The sequence below is a fragment of the Nicotiana attenuata genome, chromosome 6 (assembly GCF_001879085.1).
Source record: "Nicotiana attenuata strain UT chromosome 6, NIATTr2, whole genome shotgun sequence".
NCBI classification, from domain to species: domain Eukaryota; kingdom Viridiplantae; phylum Streptophyta; class Magnoliopsida; order Solanales; family Solanaceae; genus Nicotiana; species Nicotiana attenuata.
The window spans coordinates 48,348,526-48,374,532 of NC_031994.1; the positions used below are offsets into that span (position 1 = coordinate 48,348,526).

Here is a 26,007-nt window from a genome sequence, read left to right on the forward strand (position 1 = left end):
AAAAAGTCAAAAATCGACCCCAGGCCCACATGGTCAAAACCCGAGGTTCGAACCAAAATCCGACTACCCATTCACTTACAAACTCAAATATATAATTTGTTTTGAAATCGGACCTCAAATCGAGGTCCAAATCCCAAAAATTTGAAAACCCTAGGTTTTATCCAAAACACCCAATTTCCCCCATGAAAATCATTGATTTTGAGTTGAAATCATGTGAAAAGATGTTAAGGATTGAAGAAAACTAGTTAGAACGACTTACAATTGATTTGAAGAAGAAGTTTTCTTTGGAAAATCGCCCAAGAGAGTTTATGTTTTGAGAAGATATGAAAAATGGCTGAAAATGCGTCTAAGTGTGGATTTACAGGTCTCTGATGTCACAATTGCGACCAGGGTTCGCAATTGCGAACCCAAACTCTGCTGTTATCGCATTTGCAAAGCGACCCTCGCATTTGCGAAGTCGCTTTTGCGATAATTATGTCGCATTTGCGATGACTGGCCACAACAGGGGGCATCACATTTGCGATGAATGCTTCGCATTTGCGAGGAAGTGCTGGCCTGGGCTATTTCGCATTTGTGACATAGCCTTCGCATTTGCGAACTCGCATTTGCGAGCCAGGCTTCGCAAATGTGAAGCCTGCAGGCCTGCAACACACCAGTTCAAATCTGCAACACCCTAAGTCTAAATTTCATTCCGTGGCCTATCCAAAACTCACCCGAGTCCTCGGGGCTCCAAACCAAACATGCACGTAAGTCCAAAAATATCATACGGACTCGTTCGTGCATTCAAATCAACAACTATGAATTTAGCATCAGAATCATGAAATCACTTAAGAACATCAAATTTTTTCTAATTTTCTCAAATAAGGTCCGATTCACGTCATTTCAAGTCCATTTCTTACCAAACTTCATAGACTCAACATAAATCACATATAAGACCTGTACCAAGCTCCGGAACCAAGATACGGGCCCGATACCATCAAATTTCAAACACATTTCATTTTCAAAAACTCATGCATTTTTCAGAAAACAATTTTCTTTAAAAATTCATTTCTCGGGCTAGGGACCTCGGAATTCAATTCCGGGCATACGCCCAAGTCCCATATTTTCTTACGGACCTCCCGGGATCGTCGAAACACGGATCCGGATCCGTTTGCTCAAAATGTTGACCGAAGTCAACTTAAATTCATTTTAAAGGCAAGATTCATTATTTTTCACAGATTTTCATATAATGGCTTTCCGGCAACGCGCCCGGACTGCGCACGCAAATCGAGGTGAGGTAAAAAGGAGGTTTTTAGGCCTCGGAATACTGAATTTGTTTCTAAAATAAGTGATGACTTTTTGGGTCATCACAAGTTCAACCGTTGGATCTGCAAGCCGTTCCAAAATAACTAAAAATCGTTGCAATATGTAATAGAACCGTTGCCATAGGACCTGCAAACCGTTCCAAAATAATCTAAAAATCGTTGCAATAGGTAGTTCAACCGTTGCAATATCTTAAAGAAATCGTTGCCATTTCTGTAATACCCATAACGGTTTAATAGATATAGTAACGGTTATTGAGCGTTGCATTTAACGTTATGGTAACGGTTATTAACCGTTGCGGTTGATAAGAATAATCGTTCCAACAGGAAGAGGGAAAACCGTTGCGATAGACTGTACTATAGCAACGGTTATCAGAACTATTCCAAAAATCGTTCCATAAGCTCTATAGGCTATTAATTAATAAAACTTCATAGCATAAGTCTAAATACCAAAGTGCGGAAGAAACAAAAACCCGACATCGGGGTGTCACAAGTCACGAGCATCTACTAAGGACTATCGGATAACAACTAAGACTATTATAGTCTGGAAAGCACTAATATAGTCTAAGGAAGATAAGAAGGAGAAGAGCAAGGCTGCGATCGCCATGCAGCTACTTTGCCAACTCCGAATATCCGTGACGGATGGAAGAAATCAGCGGTGGCTATCACGTCCAGCAACCCCTGGATCTGCACATAAGGTGCAGGGAGTAATGTGAGTACGCCAACTCAGTAAGTAATAAAGGCAAATAAAGACCATAAATCCACGTCATGAAATCACAGTAAGTACAGCATGCTTTCAAATCAGTATAAAAGTCAAATCATCTCGTTTTAAAATCCAATTTCTGTAAAAATCATTTGAAGATATTTGTCAACAATTTCAATAGAGGTTCGATGAACTTTTTGAAGTAAAAGTGATGAAAATCATAAATATCCCCTCGGGCAAAACATGTATCATAAACCGCCCCTCGAGCATAACATCACTCAGAATTAGCCCCTCGGGCACAACATGAATCAAGAACAGCCCCTCGGGCAACATCATATCACTCACTCAGGGTACCCGCGCTCACTGGGGGTGTACAGACTCCGGAGGAGCTCCTACAACCCAAGCGCATAACAAGCCACCTCATGGCATAATCAATCAGGCTCTCGGTCTCTCATAATCACAAATCAGTATCAACATGTTGCAGTGCGGAGCCCGATCTCCTAGTATCCTCACAATAACACAGGCCCTCGACCTCACTCAGTCAGAAACCTCTCAAGCCACTTGGGTTATCAGTAAAGCAGGGTGCTCAGCCCAAAATATCATTTTATGCATCGAAACGGAGTAATAAAGACTAAGTTATGAAATCAGTAAAACATAGCATGACTGGGTACAGATCTTAAGTCAAAACAGTGAGGAAATAATAGTAAAAGGCCCCTAAAAGTCCAAACAGCTTGGCACGAGCCCCAAATATGACATTCAACCCAAATCATAAAAATTCTTTCTAAAGCACATAAGTATCAAATAGTTTCAGTCAAATACGCAACGTAATAGCTGCTACGGGACGGACCAAGTCAAAATCCCCAACGGTGCACACCCACACGCTCGTCATATAGCATGTGTGTCACCTCAAAATAGTGAAACGATGCATAATTCGGGGCTCCATTCCCTCAGGACAAGATTTACAATCATTACTTACTTCGAACCGGTCAAATCCCTACTCCGCGATGCCCTTGCCTCCGGATTCGGCCTCCAAACGCCTCGAATCTAACCAAAAGCAACACAATATGATCAATTCCAAACGAAAAACTATTAATTTATACCAAAATCCCGAAATTCATCCAAACTCAGCCCCCGGGACCACGTCTCGGAATTCGACAAAAATCACAAAACTAGAAACTCCTTTCACTCACGAGTCTATACATACCAAAACCATCAAAATCCGACGTTAAATGGCCCCTCTAATCCTCAATTAAACTCTCCAATTTCAAGCCCTAATCCACTCAATTTCTTCCCCAATTTCCACAATTTCATGCCTAAACCACTGAAATTTATCATAATCACTAGTATTAAGTTCAAATAACTTACCTCAATGAGTATCCCCTTGATTCCCTCTTCAAAACCCTCCAAAAATCTCCAAAATCCTGATAGAAATGGTGAAGAACACCGAAAATTTGCGAAGGGCTTCCTTAAGTACCATCTGCCCAGGCATCTCGCACCTGCGACCCATTACCCGCATCTGCGGTCAAACCAACCGCATCTACGGTTTTCACTTAATCGCCCTTATCCGCATCTGCGTCCCAATACCCGCACCTGCGGTCACGCGGGTGCGTTCCTCCTTCCGCACCTGCGGTTCCTGGCTTCCTTGGCCTTGGCCGCTTCTGCGGCTGCTCTCCCGCTTCTGCGAACCTCGCACCTGCGGTCCCCACTCCGTAGGTGCGGTTATGACAGCTGAAGGAAATCTTGAGCATTTCCTCAAATCCCATCCTTGATCCGTCCCCAAAATTGACCCGAGGCCCCTAGGACCTCAACCAAACATGCCAACAAGTCACATATCATCATTCAAACTTATTCAAACCTTCGGAACACTCAAAACAACATCAAAACACCAAATTACCCTCGGATTCAAGCCTAAGAACTTCCAAACTTCCGAATTCTGCAAACGATACCGAAACCTACCAAATCACCTCCGAATGACCTGAAATTTTGCACACATGTCACAATTGACACTACGGACATACTACAATTTTCGGAATTCCATTCCGACCCAGATATCAAGATTTCCACTGCCGACCGAAAAATGCCAAATTTCCAATTTCGTCAATTCAAGCCTAAATCTACCTCGGACCTCCAAACTACATTCCGGGCGCGCTCCCAAGTCCAAAATCACCTAACGAAGCTATCCGAACCCTCAGAATTCCTATCCGAGATCATTCACACATAAGTCAACATCCTGTTGACTTTTCCAACTTAAGCCTACTCAAAGGAGACTAAGTGTCTCAACTCACTCCAAAACCACTCCAAACCCGAACCAACCAACACGACACGATGAAATACAACTGAACAACACATAAAGAAGCAGAAATGGGGAAAACGGGGCTATAACTCATGAAACGATCGGCCGGGTCGTTACATGATATCTACATCACTACTGCCAAGAAGAAAAACTCACCACCTCAAGGATATAATCAGCCTTATGATGCTCGGAATGAACAAGATCTAACCACGAACGTAAGAGCGTCGCCTTACATCGTAGATGAACACTGAAACATAAATTAATTTCGAAGCAAGTGCCCAAAATTACAGAGTCTCGTGCTGATAACGTGTTATAAAATAACGATTGTAAAGTAAATAAACTAAAGACAAGTATAGAGAGAAACTGATATATTATTCAACTTTCAAACTGATATACATAATGAACTGAAATCTCTTGTATTTGTAGAAGAAAGTAAGCTGCTACTGCAAGCTGTTACTGCAAGCTGCTGTGTAAGCTGCTTGTAAGTTGCTTGTAAGTTGCTACTGTATCACATATGGATAATCTTCTACCGGGGTAATATTTATCCATAACAGAGTACCGAAATAATAAGCTTCTTCGGGTGGCTTATTTGCAATAGAGTACCAAATAGATAAACATATTTACGGCGGAGTCTCGTATGGATAAGCTTCTTCTGAAAACTTATTTACAACGGAGTACTAAATGGACATCCATAATATAATATATTTATAACAGAAATTTTCGACAAATTCTTGTGAAAATGGATTATATATGGTGGATATATAAAAGAAAGATATAAAATCTATTATCTCCTCATTAATGAGAAAACTATATAATATCATGCAATTGTAAAATCATCACATCGAGTCCTCAAGTTTTGTTCAACTCGATTGCAATTATCGAGTATTTCCTACAGTAGTATTTTATTCAAAAATAAATTTCTTAAAAGTATCTGGACGTAAAAATTTAAATTTAATAAACAACAGAAAAGTTTCAATTGCATGTGAACCTTCTATGATTAATTATTGTGAGGAAAAATATTCTAGACTTCCTAATTGTTTCAATTATTTGTGCAAAATGCAGATATTGTAGAAACTTGGGCCTTTTCCTGCCCGTTCTTGTAGAAATGACACAACGTAGCCACTCTAAAGGACTACTATTTCGGAATTACCTAGTGAGTTCTAAATTTTAATTTTTTTTTCAATTCAATTTTTCAGGACAAAAATGTCCTGAATTGTCTAGAAGTTAAAATTTTAGTTCAAAGTTCCAAGACAAAATAAATACCGGCTAATCTCTAAATAGCATCCCTGAGAATGGCTATCTGTGCACTTGCCCCATTTCTTGTAGAAATGACACCAGGTAGCCACTGTAAAGGGCTGCTATTTAGGAATTAGCCAATGCGTCACAAATTTCAAATTTTAAGTTTAATTTTTTGGGATAAAAGTGTCCTGAAGTTAATATTTTTAGTATAAAATTTCATTACAAAATAAGTACTGACTAATCTCTAAATCTTGATAAAGCCATATGTGCACTTGCCCTTTCTTTGCTCTGAATTTCGTAAAAATCCCGTTATCTATCTAGTCGAGAGTCCATATTCTTATGGAGTTACTGGGCGAAGGCCCAATATACTTTTACACAAATATTTTATCATTTACACAAATTAATATAGCATGTTTCGCCTAGCGGGAAAAATAAGCTTATTTTAAGTATTGCTTCTTTTTTTTAAAAAAATTTTTTTTTGATGAGAAGCAGTTTGTGTTTGGCTAATTAATTAGAAATACGCTTCTAAACAGTAATCAGTATTTGGCCAAGTTTTAAAAAGGTACTTTTAAGTGTATATTTTCTCAAAAGTGCTTCTCAAAAAAGTGCTTCTAGGAAGAAGCTATTTTTTTTCTGCTTCTCCAAAATTGCTTCTGCTTCTACTTAAAAATATTTTTTTTTACTTTTAAAAGCTTGGCCAAACGCTTCAGTTCGGAGAAAATTGGCCAAACAGGCTATAAATACTCTTCCTATATTAATTTGTTTCTTGAAATTCAAGAAGAGACAAATAAGGGTAGGAAACTACATTTTCATAGTACTACTAGTAGTTAAAGGGGTCGTTTGGTTGGAAAGAAGTTATTCCAGGATTAATTATTCCGGGATTAGTTATCCACCTTTCAATAGGGATAAAAAAAATACTACAATCCCGAGATAACTAATCTCAGGATTAATTATACCACAATTTTTCTCGACCAAACATGGGATACACTCTTCTTAAATTTAATCTCGAGATTAATTATTCCTTATCCCTCATATCAAACGAGCCCAAAGAGAGTTATAGCATGTTTGGCCAAGCTTTTCAAGAGGCCAAAAGTATTTTTTTTTTCTTTTCCTAACTTGAGGTGTTTGGCCAAGTTTTTGGGGGAAAAAAGGTGCTTTTGGGAAGAAGCAGAAGTAGTTTCTGATAAGCAGAAAAAAGTACCGTAGTTTCTTCCTAAAAGCATAAGCAGAAGCAGTTTGACTTTTCTTCTTACCAAAAATACCTTTAACAAAATATAGTATATATCAAAATAAGCGTTAAGCCAAATACTTAGGATATTAATGTATAAGTATTTCTTCTTATTTTTAGGATAACTTCTAATATATAGTGACTTTAGTGAATGCTTTTATATTTGTTGAATAATTTTTAATATATTCAACTTATATTAAAAGAATTAAGTATTTTTTAATATATTTAATAAAATGAAAAATTTTAATCATTGCTTGTAATAATAAATTTTTGAGATTATTTATTTACTTATAATATTAACTATTAAATAAACTATTCATGTCCTTATTTATAATTTGATACTTAAAAACACTTTCTGAAAAGTTAGAAAACACAAATTATTGATTAAAAATATTTTTGAAAATAATTAATTCTCTCTAAAAATACTTTGGGAAAAACACTTTTCAAAATAAGTTAAATTCTTCAGGCTTGGCCAACCGGGCTATTACTATTATAGATTGGTTGCCAAACTTGTCGAATGTCACACTAACCAATGCGCGCTCTCTCTCTCTCACACACACACACACTGTCCCTCACTCGTGAATGAATTCCTAAAAGTCATCAATTCTTTACTATTTTCCACCCCTTTTAATTCTTCTCTGCGGTTACTTCAATGCTGCAGCTTTGTTCCTCTCTATTTTTCTTTGCTTAATTGACTCCTTCTCACCATTAATACCCTCACGATTTCACTCTATAACATCAGGGAATTACCTCTGTACAATATATTTATGCACAGAAATTAAAAGGGTATTGTTGTAGATGTCAGAGATGATTACCATGAGTCTAAAATTCAATCTTTTTGCTACCCCATATAGTGGAAGATATGGGGTAAGCCATTTTTGGTCTCAGCAGAAATTGGTCAACTCCAAGTCACACACAAGTCAGAGGGTTGGTCGAGTTTATTGCGAGTCTAAGGTGATTCTTAGTACTTTGTTATGTAATGCTCTTGCTGGTTTTCTTTCTTTTTTAAATAATTATAGTTGTTAATTGAAGGAGAGCCATGGCTAACTGGTAAAGTTGCTGCTACGTGACCAAAAGTTCACGAGTTGACGGCTTCGAGTCGTGGAAACCGCCTCTTGCAGAAATGCAGTGTAATAATGCATACAATAAAACCCTGTGGTCTGGCCTTCCTCGGACCCCGCGCACAACGACAGCTTAGTGCACCGGGCTGCCCTTTAACTATAGTTGTTAATTGTAATCATCATTGTAAATTATACTCCCTCTGTCCTATTTTATGTGACTATTTTTTGACTAGGAAGTAGGAACAAAGTTAAGAAATATAGAATTTTTTTGACACTTGTGGTCTAAAACATTGTCATAGACATTTGCATGTCTATAAAATTGCGTATTCGGAAATGTATTTCCAGAAGATTACTTGGGTTACCTCCTATGCGAAAAGTTAAGTTTTGCATTGGCTTAGTACCGAGGAGTCAGCCTATCTCTATCCCTCCATACCGGCTCTAGTTAAATGTCATTAAGGGTAAAATTGAAAGTTCAGAGTTATAGTTTCCAAGTGTAGAAAGGTGTATTTTTTTGGGACAGCCTATAGAGGAAAGCGCGTTACATATAAATTGGGCAGAGGGACTATTTATCATTGTTATACATTAATTGTGCAATGTTTTCCTATGTGTTGTAACTGAGTCCAGGTTGAAAGTATAATTGCTATAGTTGACTTAAGCTTGGGAAGCATAAGCAGCATTAATTGCATTCGGAATGGAAATTTCCTGAATGAATGTCGCTAATACTTTTTTATTGGATTCAGTACCCTTTTGCGTTTTAATGTAATTTTGTTAATACCAACTAAATTTAGTTAGCCTCCAATTATAGTTTTATTTTTGATGCATTTTGTGTACCGATCTTGCAATAATTCTTCGATAAGTAATGTAATCTCATTGATAGAGCGGCAGAAAGCAGGTGTAGTCATCTGTATAAAAGTGCCGGACCGATCCCTTTTATAGCTGTAAGGAGTCAATTAAGTCCAGCATATCATCTATTTTATTTACAATTTTCATCCTGCACAAAAATTGATGATTTTCAAGATATTTGAACTTTACAACAGATGTATGTTCTTTCCCATCAAGCATCTATGGTTTCTATCTATCCACGCTACACAGAGAGGAATTTCTCTCCAAGCTTGTCTTTGCCTCTTTGGTGTCCTTTGTCCCTACCCAGCTTGTAGCCTCTTTCAAGCATTTGGGCATAACCCACTGGACTCCGTATATGTTAAAAGAAATGCTCCATAACTGTATGGATTCCATCAGAATTTCGAATTTAAGCGTGTTTGGGCGAGAGTAATATTAGGACGGGTGATACCTCTATTGTATTTTTATTGCTGTGGTAATCCGGTTAGTTTGCACACACCTCAACCCGAATAGCTGCACCATCCAAACTATATAGATATTGGGTAACTCTAGGTGGTAAGTCTGCTCACCCAGACTTAGGCAGCTAAGAAGAAATTGCCTAGTTTTTTCGCTAGTAACCCTGGTCTTCCGTGGTCTTTATTCAACTTCATTGACCACTAGAATACCCTTGCGTGCACCATAATTTGCATATTTAAAGCCTCTTCTCTATAAGTTATCCTGTGTTAGGCTGCATTATGTAAGAATCCATATAAAGCATGCCATTTTAGGTGGAGATTTTGTTTCCATCTACATTTTTTAGGGCAGATAAATCTCATCGTCAATATTTTATTTTCACAACAGCCTATAACTTGAGTTCGTAGAAAACTTGCCATCTACATTGGCTATCCGATAAGAAAAGTTTTACAAACTTTCTTCGATAAATCACTGCTAGTTTCTCAATCAAAAGGTTCACCCTCCCAATCTCCCGATCAACGAAGACTTCTATTGTGAAGTTTCAAATTCTTCACTACCAATCCACCATCCTTTATAAGTTATAACCCTCTCCAGTTTTTGAGTTAAGCTTCTTAGTTGAATCATCAAAAATTATTACAGTGGAAGACTAGAGAAGATAAAGTGTCAGGAGACACATGGTGGTCTTTTAATTGTAACGTTCACTGACTCTCCGGCCGTCCTATAAGTATATAAATTTACCTGTATTAATCTATTTTTATCTGAGAAGTTGGGATCTGCATTAGGTATACCTATCAATTGTTTTTAGTCAATTTGAAAGCTTATCATGTAGCGTTCAGCTTTCATCGAATCATGTTTCCAGACCGCAGAAATGGAAATGAGGAAGTTCTCGCCTTTTCTAGAAAGTGAATTGTTGTCCGGTAATGGTGGGTTGCCCTTGACAGAGTGGAGAACTGTTCCCGACATTTGGCGGACTTCGGCAGAGAAATTTGGGGATCGTGTAGCAGTTGTGGACCCATATCATGATCCTCCTACAAGCATGACTTATAAACAGGTCAACTTTTTTTTTTCTGTATTCTCATCTTATTCTAAGTATATCCTTTTCTTTTGGTTTATTTTTATCTAAAGTTGAAATATTTAACCATTTGTATTTATTATTTCAATATGTGGAGTTGTGCAGAATGAGAATTCATTAAATCCTGCTTTAAAGTTTTTTTCTGTTTTTAAGAGCTTTTTTTCTCTAGAATGATAGTTGCTTTCACAAGTTAGTGTAGTGGCCCACTGTTGGTTGACTGCATGAAACTATCCATCTTGTTATCCATATGCGTGTGCTTCCCATCTTTTCATTTGTAAGCATTTGCTAGTGAACAATTATTATCAACATGAGTTCCTAGGTAGGTTCTTCTTTTTTAGTATTTATGAGTCAATATTGGTGTAGGATTATAGTCTTTTGTTTGAGTAAGTGGTTGCATTTAGGCATGGCGAACCAAACGGTGTATGGCCTTGCCTTTGGCTTTAGGGATCTCCTTCATCGTTAGCTCGTCAGTCTTCCTTTTTCTTCCTTTTCTTTCAGGTAAATTTGTCGTATATTCCTTCTCAAAAAAGAAATCGTCGTATATTCTGTGCTCCCTTTGTTCCAAAAATGGGTGGTAGAATTTGATTTCTTATTTCAAGCTTCTATAGCTCTAAACATGATTTCTATGAATAGTTTCATGAATGCTTCTAGTCCTGATCATTGTGGAGGGTGGAAGCATTTCATCCCAAACATGAAGTGGATCTAAAAAGTCGAAAATCTGTGAGGCAACAGAAATTTCACCTAGCAATCTTCTTTTCCTTATTTTATAATAGGGAAACGATGAGATGACCTAGTAATCTTCTTTTAATTTAATCTAATGTAAATGATCGTTGGATCTTTTGAGACTTGGGCAGATCATTTATCATGAATATACGGTTGTGCCTGAGAGTAGTTGTACTAATGCTAGATAGCAAAGGATAATGTAGTAAAATTGTGGTCTCCAGAGGCGAATTCAGGATTTGAAGCTTATGGATTGAGGATTCTTGTAGTTACTACTTAATCAAATTTTTGCGAGAAGGCGACTAGCTAATCGGGGAAATTAAGTGCATTTAACTATGTTATCAGCTCTCCTATTCTATCCATAGTACTTTTTCTAAATGCATTACCAAAAAATGCAGCTTTACCAGGAGATTGTGGATTTCTCTGAAGGTTTGAGAGTTGTCGGGCTAAAGCCAAATGAGAAGATTGCGCTCTTTGCTGATAATTCATGTCGATGGCTTGCTGCAGATCAAGGTAAATCAATTCATCCTATTTTGTAAATCCTAGAAAGCGGTAACTTTTAGCTTTATTTATTACCTATTACTTTTTTCTTTCTTTTTGGATTTCAAAAATTTTCCCATGCTCTTTTGCAGATTAGGATAATCCTAGATACTTGGATTAAAGCCCTTGATTATCATAAATGGCTTGAACCTAAAATGCGCATGTAAAACTTATGGATCATGAAAATAGTCATATGCTAATGAAAAAGACAAGAATTTTAGGTTATTGGCTCACCAATTATAGGGGTATAATGGCTTCTTGAAAAAGTTGAACCCTCTACATAAGGAGACAAAAGTTGGAAGCACCATCTTTGCGATTAAACTATGATAATATTAGTTTGTATGTTGAAGGGCATATAACTCACGGGTTCTAGCCGTGGAAGCATTAGGGTAGGCTGTCTACATTATACCTCTTGGATTGCCGCCCTTCCCCAGGGCCCAGACCCTGCGTGAATAATGGGATGCTTTGTGCACTGGGCTGCCCTTATACTGAAGGGCTTTTGATCATTTAACTGTTTTTGGCCATTATGTCTCAAGAAATATATCAGGTACATAACTTGAATTTAAAGCCCTTGAATTATTTTTCATCTTTTCTTATAACCGAAAAAAAATCCTTGAGGTTGGTGGCCCACGGTTCAGAATTTGGTGGATAATGGGCTCACCCCTCTATCCTCCTCCCCTCAAATACCAGGCTTTTGTCTGCGGCAGGGTTTGAACCTGTGTTGTGTGCCCAACCCATGCGTCACACATTGCGCTCTTGCCACTAGGCCAAACCCCTAGAGTATTTTTTTTGGCAACGGAGAAATCCCTAAAGCCAATGGCACGTGGTTCGAATCTATGAATTATGTTCGTGCTTTGTTTTGTTTTATCCTTCAAAATAACACCCAAGTTTATTTGTGGTAGGACAATCTTTTTTTGATAAATTACCTGTTATAGGACTTAATGACTGGCTAGTAGTAGTAAACAAATAGTACATTCATAATCAACGTAATTCATCAACCAAATTAACAATTGAAAGCGCACACAATTCGGATAATGCAATGGGAGACATACCCAGTTTTTCCTTACTTAAGAGTTCTGTAGAGGAATTCTCATATTAGGGAAGGAATCAATGGCATGCATTTCATCGTTCACCTTGGTAATTGCCCATTTAACCACTCTTTTTTTCCTGCTCATTATCACGGAGAATGAAGGGGCTACTTTTCAGCTCATCCATTGAGGGGTGGTAGTTGCTTGGTTATCTCCAGGATTTGAGTTCTCAAAACGCTTGAAAATGAGATACTGAACAGCTGCCAAGTGCTCAAGCTTCTGAGTTAGCTTGTTTAAATAGGGGATAAGTCAGCAGGCTGTTATCGTCTATCATTTGCAAACGTACAAAATCACCATTTACCATCGTAAGGTAATATGCTGTCCTCTGTCCTGTAAAATAACTTGAATTCAAGCATGTCAACGAGATGGTAAATGGGGTTGCTTAATCACTGATGCTCTTATTCGAAAGGACTACTATATGTACTGTGGTTTTCTTCTGTTATGATATGTGAAGTAGGGGTATAGTGTAAAATCACAGTCCAAATTATGTTCAATTTAAGTGGAAGCTCTGTTGTAGAAGTGTCCAATTTCCTTTAGGTATGATGGCGAGTGGGGCTATCAACGTTGTGAGGGGTTCAAGGTCATCAGTTCAAGAGCTATTGCAATTATACAGCCACTCTGAAAGGTTAGTGCAGATGCTCTTGCGCATTGAGATTTGATTGGTTGTTCCAATTAACATGTTAATGAGCATGTTACTTCTTCTACTCATTTGTGGACAGATTATAAAATCATGGGTTTCTCGTTGTTTAGTTTACACCAGCAAGTGTGATCGATTTGATGAAGTAGCCTATTTTTTCTGCATGCATTTTGCCAGTGTCGCTCTTGCTATTGACAATCCTGAGATGTACAACCGGATTGCAGACACCTTTGGTTCCCACGCAGCTGTACGATTTGCTATTATACTTTGGGGCGAGAAATCAAGCCTTGGAAGAGAAGCCATGCAGGGATATCCTGTATATACTTATAAGGAGATTATAGAATTGGGTCACAAGAGTCGTGTGGATCTACTTGATTCTGAAGATGCCAGTAAGACATTTACTGTAAGAGACATAATTTAAATTAAAAAATATTTCTTGCTTAAAACTACTTAGTGTTTTCCTAAGATGATATATTGGTGATTTCTTTTCTTCAAACAATAGAATTTATTTGACTCTTTATCCTGCATTTAGAATAAACCTGGTAATTTTGCTCTTTCTCTCCTCTCTACTTTTCTTTATCATCTTCTTAAAACGTAGTTGTCTTAAGAAGTTTTCTACTTCAAGTTGCAAGTTTATCTTCCCGACTCTTTTCCTGTATATGTTATGTACGTGAGCTCTCTGAGATACTAACGCTAAAGATAACTCCTCCCTGGTGTAGACACAATAAATCATTATTTAGTAGATTAAATTTCGAGACTTCAGCATAGAGATCAATATCCTGAAGCTCATGCTAATTCTATCATCACAATTTGGCCTGCTGCTTCCCTTTTAGCTTGTGGAAATGTAACCCCGTAATTTATGGAATTTTGGACATGTTTATTCAAGCTAGTAGAACTTCTAGCTAGTAGGAATTTTTGTGTTCAAATAAATTTGGCCGGTGACAAGTGATTATTAACATCTTTCATGGTTATTAGAGCAACTCTGTTTTTTACCCTTTCTATTTCTGTTACAACTTCCATGTTGGTAATGAGCTCGATATCTAGTCTGTATTCGCTATATATATTTAGCAGTTATATGTTTCTCAGTTATGTGCTCAATGCGATAATTCAGTTTGGTAACAGTTTTATTTTGTCTTTGATTCTGAAGTTGCACTTTTCAATAATGTAGTTCCTTTTGGGGAGAATATCTGTATCTAACAAAATAATTTTTTAGGGAAACAATATTCATATGAGGCAATCAACTCTAATGATGTGGCTACAATTGTCTATACCAGTGGAACCACCGGTAATCCAAAAGGTGTCATGCTTACGCATAAAAATCTGCTTCACCAGGTTTGCACTTGTACATTTACTCTAGTGCTAAGAATTCTGTAGTTGTAGCTAATTTTTGCGAGTTCATCAGTGTCTTATTACCTTTATCCTGTTATTCTGATCTTTGTTCTGAAAGGAAGCTATTTACTTGAGGTACAAAATCAGGGAAAAGGATAGATGGACCAATCTGTCATTGAACTTGAGCGCTATGTCATCTTAAAATTTGCACTTCCATAGGTTCTGTACTCTTGTGATTTTCTTGGCAGAAAAACGAATAAATACCCTTGGAAAAATGTGTCAATGAGAAAAAGTTAGGTTGAGAAGTGAGGTTTAGTTTTGTGAAAGAGAGAAGGAAAAGAGAAAAAACCTCTTGCTGAATTGTAGGTTAACTACTAATCGGGCTCCTTATATAGGCTTTTTAAAGAAAGAATCCTATTTCTGAATTCTTAGTTATGACATTATCATCGAGGATATTCTACCAAATATTTTGATGATTTTCTTAACTTTCAGAAGCCCTCAAACTCAAGGTGGTGAAACGTCGTGAGTTTACTTATTTCCAATATGAGAACTGCTAAAAAAATACTTGAATAGTGAACAACTGTCCGAGTAGTGTTGCTAGAATAATGAACAATCACCAAAAGAAAAGCAGTGCTGGAATTCTTGTCCCCTGAAAGTTGATGGTAATTGTGTAAAGAAAGCGCTTCTTGTTATATATATGGAAATGTATCTTTTCTTACTCCTCCCGAAGAGGTACAATTACACAAATCTTTAGAACATCATTAGCATTGCTTGAATTGGCAGCTTAGAGTAGTCGAAAAACTTGTCAGGACAATGATCGAAATTTAATGTCCAGAAAATGGACTCAATATCCCAACTCTGATATCATGAAGAGAAAGAAGAGAAAACGGGTTTTGGAGAATATATTGCTTTAAATGTTTATAAAATAGTGCTCATGAGAGGCTTTTAGCCGTAACGCTGTAAAAGCCACTGAGAAGAAACGTGTTACCTCTGGAATGCTCACTAGAAAGAGTTGTGGTTCTACCAGAGCGATCACTATAAAGAGGCACGGTGCCAGCAAAACGGTCACATAAAAGAGTCAGTGTCACTAAAACGTCACCAAAAAGAATCGTCATGCAGTCGGAATAATCACCGTAAAAGCAGCGTGAAACTAAAACCAACAAGAAATTTTCTTGGTGATCCTAATTGCTTGAATGGGTGCCTGTTTTCTTACTATTACCATTATATATAGAAAACAATGTTTTCTGGTGTTGCTACTATTTTTCTGACTGATCTTTTGTTTGGTTGGTTTCCCATCTTTTAGTATCATGTTAATATCCAAGCATCCGTGTTCTTTAACTTTCAAAAGTATATGTAGTATCGATAAGTATGCTGGACTGCTAGTATTTGGGTACATAAAGTTGTTGACATCCCTGCATTCTCTTTGTTAGATTTTGAATTTGGGGGAGATTGTACCTGCTGTACCTGGGGACAGATTTCTAAGCATGCTTCCGCCTTGGCATGCATATGAGCGTGCTTGTGAATATTTCATATTCACACATGGAACAGAGCAAGTGTACACAACTGTGAAAAATTTGAAGGTGTGTTTCCATTCTGTAGTCAATCTAAACCCCTTATATGTTTTGAGAGAATCTAAAACATTGATCTGATCTCTGCCCTAATATTTTGTCCCCTTAAATTTATTGGTACTTTGATTATTAATCTTTGTTACCACTGCCTCAGCAACCTTCTTACTGTTGTAGGAAGATTTGCGGCGTTATCAGCCACATTACTTGATAAGTGTTCCTTTAGTGTATGAGACATTATACAGGTATGTCCTTAATGTGGATGGCTATTCTAAGACTGTGTTCTGGAGAACTTTTCTTGTCTAATTCATAGAAACTCTTCCTCTAAAAAGTTGTTTTTTCTGGGACAACGAAAAAAATCAGTTGCATGCTGAGAACTGATTGGGTAATAGAAAATGGTAACCTTCTGAATGATAAAAGAAGGTAGTACTTTGTCCGCCAAGGTGTTTTCTGAAGAAATACTGAGTAAAACCTCTGCTATAAATCTCCTTGTTCCCTTAATCTTTTGAAACAATTTTACCGCTTGATTATGATGGAAATTCTTCTCCAAATGTCACTGTTCACTAGATAAATTTGTTTCCCATTCCTTTGACTTTCTCGTTTCTTAAACTGCTGGAATTTTTTGTGCTTTATGGCATTTTTCTCTTGAAATATCTCCAGGTAATCATTTTTTATTATTCTATATTATTAAATGATACACGACTGTTTATGAACTTTACAGTGGAATTCTAAAGCAGATCAATTCAAACTCTGCTGCTCGTAAACTCATTGCCCTATTATTCTTAAGGATCAGTATGGCTTACATGGAGGCAAAAAGGATTTACGAGGTTAATTCCTGATATTATTGTACTATGAATTCAGCTTATACGCACCATTATTGTAGTGACAAGCACAGAGTTTTGCTTAGATAATCATGATTTACTCTTTTATATCATGGTCTCTTATGCAGGGGAAATGTTTAATGAAGGACACCAAGCAACCTTCATATATTGTATCATTGCTCGACTGGTTGTGGGCTAGAACTATTGCTGCTATATTATGGCCGCTGCATATGCTGGCGAAGAAAATTGTGTACAGTAAAATACACGCAAGCATTGGTATTTCAAAGGTCGGATATGCTACTGTTTGTGACTTCTGGTTCTTTGTCTGGTGCATCTCTGAAGTTCGAAGGTTGATGCATCATTGTTAAACTTCTGCCATTTTCTCCATATTATTAAAACATGGGCGAGCTAGGTACACTGTACATATCCACGACACAAAGAAATTTTTGATGCAGTTAGGGTGTATCAAAAGAAAATAGAAGAGCTAATAGGATAAACGTACAACATCAGTTGGACAAAGTAAGTTTAGAAATAGACAACAACAAAACAACAACGACCCAGTAAAATCCCTCAAATGTTTAGAAATAGAAAGAAAGTAAAATAAGAAATTTTAAAAGTGAGAAGATGAAAGTTTTTCTCATGTCAATGTGAGTGGAAATAATTTGAAAAGGTTGGAGACAATACACATACTCTCATGTCAATGTGAGTGGAAATAACTAGAAAAGGTTGCAGAAAATAGCTAACATGTTTTCGTGCAGTTGTTTTTTCAAATGCATAGTTGTAAACTTTCATCTTTTGACACCTTGTTAACAGCCACATCCTACTCTTTTCTGTAAAGATCTTGCTAATGTTTTACTGTTATTTATATTCTGCATGGCCCAACGTGACTTAGATCCACTAGATTGTGAAGACAGTTGATTACCTTCCTTCTATATTTTACAGGCTGGCGTAAGTGGAGGTGGTAGTCTTTCTTCACATGTTGACAAGTTCTTTGAGGTTAGTAGCTCTTATAGTCTTAACTATTGTTAGTAGGCAATTGGATTCGTGCTCCTTTCTTACATGCCATTTGGTAATTCTTAGGCCATTGACATAAAGATTCAGAATGGATATGGTCTGACTGAGTCATCTCCCGTGATTGCTGCCCGTCATCCTGCGTGTAATGTAAGTACTGTATCCTCTACCTATAGAACCAAAAGAATTCAACTTCTGCTTCGACATTGAAGTTTCTCATAGAGATACCTTGTATGATATTGGTATAGAGCAGTGCCTTGAGCTTCTAAGCATCTTTCTGCAGGCATTCATTATAAATTCTTATGTGGCAATCTGGTGGAGGACGTGAAGTAAATTAAAATACTTTCTTCTGTATACCGATAAAAGAATACTTTCCTCTGAATCTAGCAACCACGAATATAGTTACCAATAAGTTAACTGCTATTGATATAAGAGCATAACATTACCTTCAGTCAGACTTTATGATGCAAAAATTTCAAGCAGTTCATTCATCAAGATATGCTGAAAAACAGTTTTTCCTAAAGTATTCTTTTGAATTTAGTGAAGTATTCAATTCACAGGCTTCACGTACCTTTGATTATATCTATTAAAGATGTCATAATACCACAACCATTACGTGAAATTGTTTCATATGGCACATTTGTTGCTTCCCACCACACAAAAATGCGACTTGTATTTTACATATTCTTAGGCTAGTTTCTATCACTACTTTGCTTTAATTATGCACATTCTGAATGTGATATTCATATAACACCATCATCAATTTGATCTCTGAAGGTACTTGGCTCAGTTGGGCATCCCATTCGGCATGTAGAAGTAAAAATTGTAAATGCTGAAACAGATGAGGTCCTTCCTCCAGGCTCAAGAGGCATTGTCAAAGCCAGAGGGCCACTAGTAATGAAGGGCTACTATAAGGTTAGTGCATAAATTTTTGTTTGAGCGTAATGAATTCTACAGTTCCTCTTAGTTAGACCTGTTAATGCAATGCAATGCAATAGCTTGATCAGTTGAATCCTATGAATTGTAACTACTCCATGTCTCCCTTTTGTTGCTTTTTCAGCAATAATTATGAAGAGCTTCCTTGTTACTCTTTGTCATTATGAAAGACATCAAAAGCATGTTCTGCCTTCTAGCTTCATAGGCGGTCACTTTTCTGCTGTATATGTTACTCCGGAATATTATTCCACTTGCAGTGTTGGTTAACCATCATTTTTATGTAAATTATTGTTAGAATCCGTTGGCAACAAAACAAGCAATTGATGAGAATGGATGGCTGAACACTGGTGATCTTGGTTGGATCACGCCTGATCATTCTGTAGGGCGAAGTCGTAAAAGTGGGGGTGTAATAGTCCTTGAAGGCCGTGCAAAGGATACCATAGTCCTTTCAACTGGTGAGCTATAATTATTTCTAGTGTGCCTGCTCTTTGACTACCTTAGCAACATGTAAGTCTGTCTATGTTGTAGTGTTGTCAGTTATGTGTTCGAATGCAGATTAGCTTTCACCAAACCCCAAAGTCCCGACCACCTTCTTCCCCACCCCAAATGAAAAAGATGAAAAATAAGAGGCAGAACGTCTGGAACTCTCCCCTCCTATGAATAAAGATTTCGGTTTGTCCAATTTATAGCTGAAAGTGAAAAGTATAAGTGCCAATTTAAACCAATAAACGTGTACGCCATTCAATGCCTCCAAGTTTGGATGTACTGGTGAGTGATGTATTCATGTAGGTAGAGTGGACGGGTTGGATCAGGGTTATTAAAAGCGAGCGCTTCTCGCTTAAAGCGCTGAAGCAAGGCGAGTCGCAAGGTCTGCGCTTTTCTGACCTAAAGTGAGGCATCTGAAAAAAAGCGAGCGCTTCGGGCAAAAAAGCGAGAAGCGAGGCGAGCAAAAAAAAGTGAGAAAAGCTCGCTTAAGCGAGGTCCAGTGGCTGCCTAGAGTTTTTTCTAAAAAAATTTGCAAATACACTTACGCACCTTTCTTCCAAAACATTTCTCGCTACTGCTACAAGCCAAAACATCCTGCGACGTTAGGGCCTCTATTATGTGTTTATTATCATAGATGATTTTTCTCTTTGTAAACTGCAATGAGGTTGGCCTTATTATAATTGCAATTCAGAGCTTTGAACTTTATTTTTATGTATTTGCCTCCTGTGAAACAACTAGGTGAGAATGTTGAACCATCAGAGATTGAAGAAGCTGCAATGGGAAGTAGTCTGATCCAGCAGATTGTTGTCATCGGCCAGGTGAATTGTCATTGAGTGCATAATTAAGATTTTTTTTCACGTTGCACAAGTTTGACATCAGTAACATGTAGGATCAACGACGTCTTGGAGCTATAATTGTACCAAATAAGGAGGAGGTTCTATTAGCAGCTAAAAGATCAGCTATTGTGGATTCTGAAACCACTGAAGTTAGCAAGGAAAAAGCAGTTGGCATATTATATGAGGAGTTAAGAAAATGGTACGGATCTACAGCTTCTACATTGACCAATTAACCCGGATATTTTATATCAGGAAACTTATTTACCTAGCAAAGGGATACTTCCTGATGGAAATGTGTAAATGATGCAACAAATCACCAAATTAACCCTCTTATATGATTTTGGAAAGGTCTTAACTCCATTCTTTATGTCATACTAATTGTAGTTCTAATGTCTGCCATTGACATAACTGGAAGGGGAGCCTTGGCGTAACTGGTAAAGTTGCTGCAAGCCGTGGAAACACTCTTGCAGAAATGTAGGATAAGGCTGCGTACAATAGACCCTTGTGGTCCGGCCCTTTCCCGGACCTCGTGCCTACCGGGAGCTTGGTACACTAGGTTGTCCTTTTAATGTCTGCCATTGACCAAGCCGTTATACTTATACTGATATATCACTGTGTTCCTACTTGTGTCCTATTAGTATTTTATTCCAGTTCCATGAAAACAAAATCCTCTCCCATCTTTGTGGTATGCAGGACTTCAGGTTGCTCATTTCAAGTTGGACCTATCCTTATCGTCGATGAACCTTTCACGGTACCATTTATTAACTGTACCTCTTTGGCAATTCGACTTGACTTAAATTTCAGACTATTTTTATATCTTAGACAATCTTTTTGGGCATGCAGATTGATAGTGGCTTACTAACACCAACCATGAAAATCAAGAGAGACAAAATTGCAGCTCTCTACAAAGAGCAAATTGAGAACTTGTACAAATGATTCTTCTCTCTGGAATCCCCTCACTATTTTTTCTATAAAAGCTGCAAGATCTGATTTCTACCAGCGAATGGGTTTTCAGATTATTTTTCCATAAAAAATGTGTTTGTAATGATAATATAGTGGTTGAAATTGAATAAATCTAATAGAACTGTATATTTATGAGGATGTAAAAGTTGTAATTGAAAGCAAATTAACTACTTTTGTACTACAAACTTGTTCAATAAGCATGTTATATCGTCTCCTGAATTAAAAAATTACATTCAATTTTGGGAGATGTAATGGTTGTTGCTATTTTCCCCTATTCCATGTGTATTTTAATTTTTGTTTTATCGATAAACCAAGTATTCCATACTTAGACCTCCCTAATTAATAATCAAAGTTGTAGATTCAGGTGTCTTGAGGAATAACTCTTTCACTAAAATTCATAGGTATTTTGTTACATTCCCATACTATAGATATCTCCTGCTAAAGAAAACTCAGGAAATTGGAGTGAGTTCTCCAAAGGGTTATGAAGAGTTCAAAGCAATGTAACATAATAGGGGTTAAACAGAGTATGATCATCACCTTTATCTTCTTTCCTTGTATTCAATAGAAATAGTTCCACTCTTCATGGTAGATACAAGATCATGTCCGAAGAACACACATTGAAACACCTGAAAGAAGTTAAAGACTCACCACCAGCTTTTGATACCTTAAGCACAGGTATATTTGAAAGAGGTCCGGCCCTTCTCCGAACCCCGCACATAACGGCAACTTAGTACATCGGGCTGCCCATATTTGAAAGAGTCTCCAACGATGGATGTCAAATAATGTACAGCTTGCCAAATATAGAGGGACAAATATACTTAACAGTTGAAGACACACAATCACCAAAAGTCATTACATGAACATATCCCGTTATCAAAGTGATGGAATCTATTTGCATCTCTGACAACAATTTTACGACCTGTAATGCTTGATATAAATTTTATAACTGTGTGGCAATCACCGCAAATTCGAAGGTTTTTCACCACCCTTATTACTGATCCAGGAACAGTTCTCAGAAGTCCATAAGCCACAGCCAATCTCTCACTATGCCAAAAAAGCTGCCTTTCCTTCTCTTGCTGCTCCATATCATGCAAAACGAACATTGTATCGGGAATATAACCTCTCTTCCTCATCTCGGAATCAAACTCCTTTAGCAGTGCAAATATCTCATCCTTCATATGATACAATGCCTCTCCAGCATAGAATGTCGTAGTTTCTTTTCCCAAATCAATAGAACTGTAGCCAGGTTCTTTCCTAACTTCCAAATTTGCCAGCAGCTTCCTCAACTTAGATACATTGTCCCACAAAGCTGCACCAGCATATGTATTTGACAGCAGTATACAAGTTGAAGGATCTTTTGGTCCGAGAATCAGTAAGCGATCGGCGACCCTAACTCCCATTTCAGTATTTCCATGTTGCTTACAAGCACTTAATAAAGCAGCCCAAGCAGCTTCATCAGGCTGAAATGGCATCGTGTTAAGAAGGTTCTCAGCATTCTGAAGGTGACCTGATCGACTAAATAGATCTAACAAGCATGTATAATGCTGCAGCGAAGGACTTAAGTTATAATCTTCAATCATGGATTTAAAAAGGCTCTGACCTTTGCTTACTAATCCAACATGACTACAAGCATAGATTAATCCAACAAAAGTTACTTTATTTGGCTTAACGCCAGCCAAGATCATCTCATCGTATAAAGATAACGCCTCACTAGCTTGCCCGTGCTGTGCCATCCCGACAATGATTGAGGTCCAAGATACAACATCTCTTGTCAACATGCTATCAAACATCCTCTTTGCTTCCACAATATCGCTACACTTTGCATACATATCCACAAGGGCATTGCTAACAAACAAACTAAGTTCATAACCAAGTCCTAAAACTAATCGATGAATCTGTTTCCCGAGCTGCAGGGCTGCTAAGTTAGCACAAGCTCCTATTATGCTCGAAAGAATAAAGGGGTCCTTCATATCGACACCTTCTCTTCTTACTTCAAGAAAAACATCAATGGCATCAATCAAGTTCCCATTTTGCACAAACCCAGATATCAAAGCAGTCCAACATTGCAAATTCTTTACTGGCAACTTTCCTAGTAGCTCAAAAGCTTCATCTTTCCTCCCAACACGTGCATACCCCGATATCATTGCAGATGAACAAATCATATTCTTAACCAAGATCGCGTCAAAAACAGTTCTTGCAATATCAGGCAATCCACATTTCGCATACATATCAACCATAGAAGACTTAACAACATCATCATGAGAAAACTCTGATTTCAAGAACTGAGCATGCACTTGTTTGCCAACTTTCAAAGTCCCTAAGTTGGCACAAGCCTTAACAATACTAGCAAAAACAAAATGGTCAGGCCAAAGACCCTCCAAAAACATGTTGGGAAAGAGGGAAAGGGTCTTTTGGTGTTGGTTGGCTTCGTTGTGTGCAGTAAAAATTGAGGCCCATGAAGCTAAATCTCTTTGGGGCATTTCATCGAACAGTTGGACTGCGTTATCTAGGAGGCCACATTTGCCATACATATCTATGAGATTGTTGCAAAGCTTTAACGAGCAACTGTCTAAGCCAGTCTTGACTATTTGAGCATGTAACTTTCTGCCATCGATAGGGAAATGGAATCTGGCGCATCGTTGAAGTTGGTGAAGAAATTGAGAGTGATGCATTCATAACCAGTGTTTTAAGAGAGGGAAACTAATCTTCACCAATCTTATATAAATTACTAGTAAACTTACCCATAAACAAACATCAATAAAATTTTAAAAAATTATCGAGTTAATAACAAATGTAGATATTATTCCTCTTTTTATAAGAAAGAAAATCGCCAATAAATAAAATACATTTAGTTTAATTCATAAATTTAGTTTATTTGTAACAAATAATCTATGTGATGTATAGTTAACTGTATATTATCAATGAACATTACTTAAGTTTTATCTAATTAAGAAAGTTCAAGACAAAAAAAAATAAAAACTAAAATTAAAATAAAAGTTGCATAGATTCTTAATACTACTAAATACACAAATAAAAGAAATTAAATATTGTTAGTTGTATATTGAGAAGATGAAAATTTCAATGAGAAAAAATATATACTTTTTGACAAAAGATCATTAGGAAGACCTCCTCCTTTTACCTTGCAACATAAATGTCAAAACTTTTATTCCATTAATTTATTGTATTATGCTGGTAGTTAAAGCATGCTTTTATGCTATACATTTAATTGAGTAACTGCAACATTAAATTAGAGATAATGACACACTTTAAAGAATAAAATTCACCAAGCATTTACAGGAACATTTAATTTTTTTAATATAAAAATCTTTCAATAATACACTTAATAAAATAAGAACCAAAACTAACTGTGTGTAAATCCTAACATTAGAATAATGAGTATTATTCAAGTTGATTATGAACTTCACTAAGTCTTCAATCATCGAGAGTATAACCCGAAAATAAAAAATACTTTATTTCATAAAGTTAATAATTCGTTGTCTAGTGATTTTTAAACTACTGAAAGCCTAACCCATTCACAGTGTTAAAAATTTTGATTAATAATAACCTATTATTACATGTGATTTCTTAATTAATCAGATTACATTATATGTTAACTTAAAGTTATCTACAAATTGTCAATACCATAGATTAATGCCTAGTGAATTGAACGTTTGAATTTGTTGGCACAACCTTCATAACACAAATAAAGCTTTTACGATGATGATGGTAGAATTGTCTTTGTTCCTCAAGAAAGGTCACGACGCTACACTTTTTCTTTGTGGAGGCATTCTTCTTTTGATCTCATTCTTATTTGCTTTGATTTCTTTCTTTTCTTTTGAACACCAAAAATAAATAAATCTTTGAGCATTATGAAACGCATGAAAAGAAATTGAGAATTTCGAAAAAGAACTTTAGAATAAACATGTTATAAATTTACAAAACCCATTTGAAGAAAAATTTAAGGAGTGTTAGAAGAGAAACAACGTTAGAAAAGGAAAAACAATTCAAAAAAGTTCATTGAAGAAAAGAAATAGAGGCAAAAAGAATTAATAACATATAGAAAAATATATTCATAAAAATGGTAAATCTATATATAACAGGAAAAGAAAAATACATTAGAATCTCACTTCGATATCAGAGAAAATCACAACTCAAAGTTATTGCAATTGTAGAGTATAAATATATACAACAAAAAACATATATCAAAATCTCTATGTATTAGTTGAAAAAAAAATTACTACTTAAACTTATACAACATAAACCTAAAGATAACAAAATCAAAGACCATTAGGGTGTGCTTGGTATAAAGGAAAACATTTTCCGGAAAATAATTTCCAATTTTCTCATGTTTGGTTGGCTTAAATATTTTGGAAAACATTTTTCTTATGAACTCATTTTCCTCCAATTGGAGGAAATTATTTTCTATTAGGAGAAGGGAAAACACTTTTCAAAACTCATTCTCCACCCACACCAACCCACCGAACCCCACCCCACGCCTACCCGCCAGCCCCCTCTCTCCCAAAAGGTTTTTTTTTTTCAAATTTTAATTTTTTTTTACGTCACCACCCACCCTGCTACCCTCCCCCCTTCCCGGCACAAAAACTTATTTTTTCTTTTGTAATTTCAAATTTCTGTTTGTTCGTTTTTCTGCACCACCCCTACCCCGCCAACCATCCCCCTCCCCCCCCCCACCCACCCACACTAAAAAGGTTTTTTTTTTTTTTTTTTTGTAATTTTCAGATTTCTATTTTTTCGTTTTTCTGCACCACCCATCCCCCCCCTCCCCCCTCCACAAAAAAAGGTTTATTTTTTGTAATTTCAAATTTCTATTTTTTTGTTTTTCTTTACACTATCCCCGCCCCCCCTCCCCCCGGAAAAAAGAATT

The 26,007-nt window shown here is 36.8% G+C and overlaps 2 protein-coding genes across 4 annotated transcripts; one reads left to right on the plus strand and one right to left on the minus strand.

Moving 5' to 3' along the window:
* On the plus strand, window positions 7,259-21,384 carry LOC109226958 (probable acyl-activating enzyme 16, chloroplastic). Of its 3 annotated transcripts, XR_002068189.1 has the most exons (19): window positions 7,273-7,718; window positions 9,948-10,169; window positions 11,309-11,423; window positions 13,076-13,163; window positions 13,353-13,564; window positions 14,389-14,507; window positions 15,935-16,084; window positions 16,247-16,314; window positions 16,791-16,896; window positions 17,019-17,177; window positions 17,833-17,886; window positions 17,971-18,051; window positions 18,679-18,816; window positions 19,133-19,292; window positions 20,062-20,141; window positions 20,213-20,358; window positions 20,544-20,715; window positions 20,853-20,910; window positions 21,003-21,019. XR_002068189.1 is itself a non-coding variant. In XM_019391914.1 (18 exons), exons 1-18 carry the CDS (start codon window positions 7,563-7,565, stop codon window positions 21,093-21,095), a joined length of 2,175 nt encoding a protein of 724 aa, XP_019247459.1. In that variant the 5' UTR covers window positions 7,259-7,562; the 3' UTR covers window positions 21,096-21,384. The 3 variants fall into 3 exon arrangements, 2 of the variants coding, with proteins under 2 accessions (XP_019247459.1, XP_019247458.1); XM_019391914.1 differs by lacking the exon at window positions 20,544-20,715 and having other exon boundaries at window positions 7,259-7,718; window positions 9,978-10,169; window positions 21,003-21,384; XM_019391913.1 differs by lacking the exon at window positions 20,544-20,715 and having other exon boundaries at window positions 21,003-21,384.
* On the minus strand, window positions 21,498-23,958 carry LOC109226960 (pentatricopeptide repeat-containing protein At4g14050, mitochondrial). The gene has a single exon (XM_019391915.1). The coding sequence runs from the start codon at window positions 23,792-23,794 to the stop codon at window positions 21,962-21,964; it is 1,833 nt and encodes a 610-aa protein (XP_019247460.1). The 5' UTR covers window positions 23,795-23,958; the 3' UTR covers window positions 21,498-21,961.

What these genes read in the sequence shown, in the direction of transcription:
- LOC109226958 (XM_019391913.1), top strand. Translation starts at nt 7,563, where the DNA reads ATGTCAGAGATGATTACCATGAGTCTAAAATTCAATCTTTTTGCTACC. An exon ending in ATAAAAATCTGCTTCACCAG is followed by an intron (nt 14,508 to 15,934) that starts GTTTGCACTTGT and finishes TCTCTTTGTTAG; the next exon opens with ATTTTGAATTTGGGGGAGAT. An exon ending in TATGAGGAGTTAAGAAAATG is followed by an intron (nt 20,359 to 20,852) that starts GTACGGATCTAC and finishes TGTGGTATGCAG; the next exon opens with GACTTCAGGTTGCTCATTTC.
- LOC109226960 (XM_019391915.1), bottom strand. Translation starts at nt 23,794, where the DNA reads ATGCATCACTCTCAATTTCTTCACCAACTTCAACGATGCGCCAGATTC.